Below are 7,451 nucleotides of genomic sequence, written 5' to 3'. Positions count from 1 at the left end.
CACTTCCCAAGCACTTTTCTAAAGAAAGCGCTTCAGGCACATTGGTTGTAGTGTTTACGGCAACCAGATTGTTTGTGTAACAAAAATTAGCTTTGCTTCAGGCACTAGCCGATACAAAGAAAAACGCTTTTGAGCAGAAGTACTTCCTACAATAGATTCCAAAGTGGCCATTCATTTGACGTGTGAGATTCTGGATGAGCTTATGCAGAGATAGGAATGGTCCACTATTCAGACCAGGTGAGTTGTTCTATAAAACTAAGTGTAGCAGAGGAAACGAAGCAACACAAAATACACAACAGAGAAAAAGGTTCTGTTTCTCCTTTAGGTAGTCCAAAAACGATAAGTTTCCAAGGGCCGGATGCAGTATAACTTACAACACCATTCTCTCACGAAAGTCATGACAATTCCAAAAAGCCAGTTTACCGGAACAATTTTTGCAATTGGAAAACCAAAATTGGAAAGCCGAAACATCTTGCCTCCTTTTTCGGTCAAGGCAAGGCGTGTTCCAGGCTTCCAGAAAAGTTTCGTTGAGACTTGGTTTTGTCACGATTTACCTCCCTTGCAGTTGCAGATAGTTTCTTTGAGACTTGTTTTTGTCACGATTAACCTCCCTTGCAGTTGCAGATCATATAGCAAGCCCAAAGAGAGAAAATAGAAGGAGCAAAACCTAAGTTTTCTACTGTACAATAAACAAATCCAACCTAAACTCTCTAGTCGGTATTGGTTATGCTACACTCATCTTTCATCCCATTAGATTCCTCTCGCAAACTCTTACCCTTGCACCAACATGAATACTGAGGTATCGGCCCATCATCTCCAATAACCCAAGTATGCTCTGCGACAGCCTCCAGTGTCAACCTCATGTTTGGGTCTACATAAGATACAAATGGGGGGGGGGAAGAATTAAGGATGACAGAGTTGCAAAAAAACTGAAAAGCACCAACCGCAAATCAAAATATTGCTTGTCACCAACCTTTGCAAAGAAGACCTTCAAGTAAATCTTTTAACAGTGGGGTCATATCATCTGGAAGTACTAAAGGGTTATTAACAATCTGCAAGGAGAAAGTTCCAATCAGATAAGTTATAGGGAACACCATAAACACCGGCTAAAAACTTATGACATACTTAGGTTTTGCATAGGAATACTGGTGTCTTCATACCTTGTCATATGTATCCTGAAGTGTGTCTCCAAGGAATGGGTATTGTCCCAATACCATACAGTACAAAGTAACCCCTACTGCCCATGTGTCAGCAGCTCTACCGCGATAGGTTAGCCCTGTTGATCAGAAAATAATTGTAAGGTACTAATCTTCCTGAGTTACAAAACTATAGATTTTCTATCATCTTTCTTTTAACTTTAGCAGTCGGATATCAGATCAAAACCTGGAAATCTTCTTAAACTTAGACTCGAGATAATGGAAAAATTCATGGCCAACTGACTTGTGTATAGTTGAAAAATCAATAATAGCATAGGCATACTCATATGACTTTATATGATTAATTAGCCTTCTAAGACCACAAAATAAAAAATTTATATAATATTATTTTCTTATGAAATAACACTGAACAAGGTTTGGACTCAAGTCTTACTTGAGGAAGTTATAACATTAACCACTAGTATATCCCCTAAGGAATAAAAATTAGATGTGTGTATGTAGTATAAACTGAGATTCATATCAAATTTAGACTTTTTTGTTTTGTTTTTATGGATCTGAACTCAATTGCAATTTGCAGATACATATTCAAGTCCACATTTAAATCTAGTAGGCACTGATCAAGCTATACGTCAAATTAGGTCAACTGAGAACTCGCACTCAAAGCAGATGGGTACTTTTTATATGCCATTTTTCTTTATTCACTGCAGATGAATATATACTCGTTTTTTTAATTAACCGCATGCTCACGCTAGATAGATTGAATCCAGGAGCTTCCACCAGTTTTCTTGAGGAGAAGGATGTGCCCTTAGGCCCAAAAAGGCCACTGGAAGACCCACTTGCATATTTTTATATCTTGCAAAGAAAATTTGACCTATCTTATAGCAAGAAAATCTAACCTAAACAACATTCAGGTGCAGTAAAAACAGGAGTTCCTGGAGATCGCCGCAGCTCGTCATGATCATCCTGCATGAAGCCAACACAACACTTAATTGTAACACTGAACTGTTATTACTCCAAATAACATGGCTTAAACAAAAGTAAAAAAAGAACTAAACAGATAAAATCAGAAAAGTAATTTATTGCTCTAACCCTATGTTTGGATAAGGGACTTCAAAGTTCCATGGAACTTAGGCTAAGTACCTTCAAAGGTGTCATTATGAAAGTCCTTTGTTTAGTGCATAGTTTTGTAGTGCTTATGTAGTTCATTGGTAATCTTCTTATATTGCATTTTTACCAATTGACTTAAAATTTCCTTCGCTTTGAAAGTCCCCCATGCAAACATAGGATTACAAGGTAGCAATACATCCACAAAACAATAAACTCAAGTCAATGACAATTATACAGCAAAATAACTCTTATGGTCTCCTTCAGCAGAATTGAAATAAAGAAAAATCCTAAGAGTGTCTAAACTGTACAACATTCAGAAGTTCCATTACCTCAAAAACCTGACTGACACTAAAATCCCCTATCTTCACCGTACCATCGCGACTAAGCAACAGATTATCAGGTTTGATATCGCCATGCACTATATTCTGTTGTCAAAGGAACCACAAGAAAATCACAACAGTAAAAATGGAAAACCAATGTGCATTAAAGTGAGATACATATCATATGCGGTGGAAAAAACTACAGTGCTGTATGCGTAGTCCTGTTTTTCTGGGATAATCTAAATTGTTGTCATGCATTCGCACACAATGGAACATCAATCATAGTTATAAAATAAGTATTCAACAGTTTTAACAATCAAATAGGACAATGCACAAGAACTACCTAAGAGGGACCACCCCAAACACAATATACAAAAACAAGTACCCTAATGTAAAGAGCAAAAAGCAATGTTCTGCGACTCAGAGAACTCAATTAACAGATTTAACAATCAAATAGGATAATGCACAAGAACTACCTAAGAGGGATTACCCCAAACACGATATACAAAACACAAGTACCCTAATGTTAAGAGTAAAAAAAGCAATGTTCTGTGACTCAGAGAACTCAACTAACATCCCCATTTATAGTGTACATGTGTGTGAAAAAAGAGTTGTAATGTTCTTTCTATTTGGCTTCAGCTGTTTCTATAACCAATGCAAGCTAGTAAGCGCACATACGTTGACACTAAAAAGGATTGAATTCTGTGCCTGCTATATTAAGATGGTTTTATTATTCACATGAAAATTAAATAAAATCCTCCACGTGTTAACCACCAGAAATATGGCCAAATGGATAAACAAGGATTAAACTTATTTCCTTTACAATATGTATCCCCATCAAAAGCAGAAAAAAGAGAAGGGCTCGGCCAAGCATATATACAAAACTGAATTTTAAAGGTCATACATGAGCATGCAGGTACATTAGCCCTGAAACTATATCCCGCAAGTACTTCCTTGCAGTATGTTCTCCTATGCCACCTGGTGGACCAGAGCCCTCACAAACCCATTTGCCTTCAACATATTCAAGAACTGATAACAGAATATGAAAAAGCAAAAGAACAACTTGCAGTTAAGCATGGGCCTAAACAAATGGTACTGGTTAACATTTAACATTAAAGCACAGCGATTATTAATTAGTCTAAAGTCCCCTCGCCATTTTTTTCCGATGGAAATATGATTTCTTTTCCTTTTTAGTTATGTCCGTTGTCTAATAGAGTTTGTAAGGTTTAATGTCACCTTCAGTGATGCACATGCTTATTTATATGGGCTGATTGTATCAACTTGGAAAATTACCAAGAAAACCATTGTCATTGTCTATCTTGTCATCTTCTCAAAATTTAACATATGATGACCTTTTGACCTTTCATTTTATTTTATTTTGCCATAAAATTTGTAATTTTTCAAAATATGAGGAATAACATATCTGTTATGTGATCATGAAAGTAATCCTAATGTGAAAATATATTGCATTAGGATAATCTCACAAACACAAGATATTCACTTTCTTTTTCCAGATAATTTTTTACATACCATGTGTCTTATTCAATACATCTCCACGTATGTTGTCCAAAAATACAAACTTTGTAAAAATATTGATACTTCAATGTTCGAAATAACAATAATAATGCTGATGAGAAAAATTAAGACATGACAATGGTGTCCTTTAATTTTGGCAACTGGGTCATATATTGTTGATTTTTTTGTACTAGTATGGTGAATTTCCGTAGCGACTCAGATGTATAAAAATTAAAAACCACCAGAGTTTCCAGAAAAATGTTGTAAGGGACGACATTCTGAAATCATTTTTCTTTTTGAGACAAGTTTGGAACAGCAAACATCATTGCAGGATCAAGCAAATAAGTTTATATAGAGAGAGAGAGAGGCAGTTAGTACCCATGTAGAAATGATCTATTTCTGGGTCGTCAATCACCTCAATGAGATTAACTATGTTAGGATGGTGCAACATTTTCATAATATGAACCTATACGTAAAGGAATACAGTATTAGTGAGCATTCATCAATAGAGTGAATAAAAATCGAACCCTAAGTTATCTTTCATTAATATAAAAGCAAAAGAGCAATCAAACCCAAAAGTATAACAAAAGTTAGGCTCTAGTAGAGTAGAATATGCAGCATTGTTGGACAACTACAACAACACAATTATAAATTACGGACCCAAGACATGCACACAAATAAACTTATATGACACCTGAACAAGAAGAAATAAAAGAATCTAGAAAATATAATAGTCATAATCTACAAGGCAACTGTTTAAGAGTTCCCATTATGAACCTAGAAATGTACTCACACAAGAAGACATAAAAGGCATACCTCGCGAAGAACATCTGTCATAGCTGTCTCTGAAGGTGCAACTCGAAGCTTTAATAAATGAGATTTATGAAAGGCCTGCAAAAATTCAACTTATTTAACCTCTATAATAAAAAAATAAATAGCTCATATCATATAGTAACACAACCAAATCTCTACCTTGAACATACCAAGAAAATACTAAATGCTATCTTAGCCTTTATCTAAGTAAATTAGTTTTACAAAGTTATCATCAATCAAAACTGTTTTTCATCTACTGCACAGAAATTTCCTAGGAGCAGGAAAAGCACTTTTCATGACTAGAGTTATCTCTTTCATCCAAAATACTGAAGCCAGTAATTTAAGACAAAGAAAAACTACCTTAATTGCATAATGCTGTCCATCTACAAGGCTTCGATACAGAACCTGTTGCACATGTCAACACAAAAAGAGTGAAGAAACATTTCCAGTAAGAAGTAGGGAGAAAAACCACTATCAGTGACAAAAATTACCACTTTTCCATAGCTTCCTGCACCAATCTTACACTCACGAACGTACTCATTGACCATCTTATTCCCATTTTCATCCTGAAATTGCATGCAAAAATGTATAACTGGTACGAGAAGTGAATTCAAACCTAAACCTATGGTACCTTGTACCCCAAAAGAACATAAAATATTTACCTCTGTGCGAACAACTTTGCAGGTTTCCTTCACAGGGCTTGGCCTACAAATCATTCCATTCAGTTCTCTGATGTGTAGAATCTCCTCAGAACGATTACCGCAGCATTGTGGCTCACTTTCATCAGCGTGAGTAGTTCTTGTAACCTCACCATTATATGAACCATCATCATCATCTTCTATATCATCATCCAACAACAGCTCCTGGGAACAGTGATTATTAAATCCATAATTAGGCATTGGTTTCCGCTTGGGTTTTCTGATGAAGCCAAAGCAACTGCAGCAGCCCATCATTCTAGCAAGAGAGGAACTCTTAAGGAACATTAGAAACTCAATATTTGTAGTAATAACTATAGCTCCCACCAACAAACGAAATGTTTTCCAGAAGCCTGCACAAGAACATATCAAATAATTATACAAATCATAGATTTCACGACTGACATATATATGTAATGCGTCCACGCACACACGCACATATATGTAGTAACTTTAACATATTAGCCTTCACAAAATTCAATTAGAACTGAAACAGAAAGTCAGAAAGAAAGGTTCTTGTTTGACCATCAAGTTGTTTCTGCAAAATCATATCAAGCAACAGCCAAACCAAACCATTCTGTTAGAATTTCTTGTTCTTCATTTTACTTTTCAGATAAGTACATTCCAAATTCTTCTTCATGTTAAACTAAATACTAATTCCAACCGGGCGAAAATCTACCGTACCAATCACAATTTAACAACTTGGGTTTGTGGCAGTGAATCCAAACCTGAGTTTACAGAGGGAGAGGAGAGGGCGTCAATAGCCCAATTGAGCTCTGCTATTCAAGTGGATGCCATTCAGCCAAATGAAAGAAAAAGCTCGCGATATTGAAGCCATCACGATTCAAACCCAGCATCGCGATGACTCCAGTTTATATATCCTCCAATGCAGGCTGTAACCCACACCTCCCCCAACCAAAAATACGTTGACCCTGTCCGAAATTACACAAAGACACAGAATTTCAATAATTTAACATCAAAATTGAAAATAAATCTAACAATAAAATAAAAAATTAAGAACATAGCACACCCCATTAAACAAATACAGCAGAAATTTACAAAAGGACAAGTTTGCGTGGAACTCTCAGACTACAATCATCAAGCAACAACGGCATCGATATACTTTAAAATAAACAAAGAATACAAATAAAAAAACCCAATTCTACCATTTATTTTTCAAGTGAAAATATGGGTGTGATTGATGGAAAATCCAAACTTTTAAAATCTCAAAACTTTTCACTCCATCAGAAATCAACCTAATTTGGAAAATCAAAAAATTCAGAAACCCCACACCAAAACAGAAAGAAGAAGCAAAATTTGGGATTAAAAACCCTAAATTTGGAATCAAGGGGGATGAGATTGGAATAGATTTACCTGAGAAAGAGAGGACTCCGGAACGGAAACCCTAGTTATGGTGCAATCGCAAGAACTGAATTCTCCCCAGGGTAAGGGGTGGGGGTTTGGAGGAGCGAATTTGAAAAAAAAACCTGAGGGCAGGAGAGCAAATTGGGGAAAATTTATTTGGTAAGAAAGATGGGGTTATTTGGGAGTGTGCATATATAGGAGGGGCAGGAGTGGGAATATGAAAGTGCTTTTGCGGGAAACGCGTAGGGGCTGTAAAAATGGTTGCTTGGCTTATGGTTCATCGGGGAAGAGAAAAAATTGGAAAAATATGGAATGGTAGGTGGGCAGGTGAGTGACCGTTACATGTCATTTTCTTGAAGTTTTGATTCGGAAGGCGGCTCACGTAGTATGGATAGATTGTCATTATAGCATTTCGGTTGAAGTCATGCAGAGGAAAAAATTTACACATACCAATGTATGATTAGACTAAAACTTCACAT

General features: G+C 36.1%; 1 protein-coding gene across 2 annotated transcripts; it reads right to left on the bottom strand.

Annotated features, from left to right (window-relative positions):
* Window positions 1-298: 298 nt before the first annotated feature.
* LOC103401466 (serine/threonine-protein kinase GRIK2) lies at window positions 299-7,225 on the bottom strand. 2 transcript variants are annotated; one of them, XM_029088519.2, is made up of 13 exons: window positions 6,982-7,225; window positions 6,336-6,539; window positions 5,575-5,960; window positions 5,404-5,478; window positions 5,273-5,317; window positions 4,916-4,990; window positions 4,478-4,565; window positions 3,489-3,613; window positions 2,594-2,689; window positions 2,054-2,120; window positions 1,161-1,276; window positions 974-1,052; window positions 299-871 (listed from the first exon to the last, which is right to left on the bottom strand). In XM_029088519.2, the coding sequence occupies exons 3-13, from the start codon at window positions 5,893-5,895 to the stop codon at window positions 711-713; spliced, it is 1,248 nt and encodes a 415-aa protein (XP_028944352.1). In that variant the 5' UTR covers window positions 5,896-5,960; window positions 6,336-6,539; window positions 6,982-7,225; the 3' UTR covers window positions 299-710. The 2 variants fall into 2 exon arrangements, with proteins under 2 accessions (XP_028944352.1, XP_028944353.1); XM_029088520.2 differs by lacking the exons at window positions 3,489-3,613; window positions 4,478-4,565 and having other exon boundaries at window positions 6,982-7,173.
* Window positions 7,226-7,451: the final 226 nt, after the last annotated feature.

The sequence above is a fragment of the Malus domestica genome, chromosome 11 (genome assembly GCF_042453785.1).
Source record: "Malus domestica chromosome 11, GDT2T_hap1".
NCBI lineage: Eukaryota > Viridiplantae > Streptophyta > Magnoliopsida > Rosales > Rosaceae > Malus > Malus domestica.
This window is presented reverse-complemented; position numbering and strand designations above follow the sequence as displayed.

Coding starts and splice junctions, on each gene's coding strand:
- LOC103401466 (XM_029088519.2), bottom strand. CDS start 5,895: ATGTTCCTTAAGAGTTCCTCTCTTGCTAGAATGATGGGCTGCTGCAGT. Junction 5,479..5,574: donor GCAAAGTTGTTCGCACAGAG/GTAAATATTTTA, acceptor ATGCAATTTCAG/GATGAAAATGGGAATAAGAT. Junction 2,121..2,593: donor GTGTCAGTCAGGTTTTTGAG/GTAATGGAACTT, acceptor GGCTTCATGCAG/GATGATCATGACGAGCTGCG.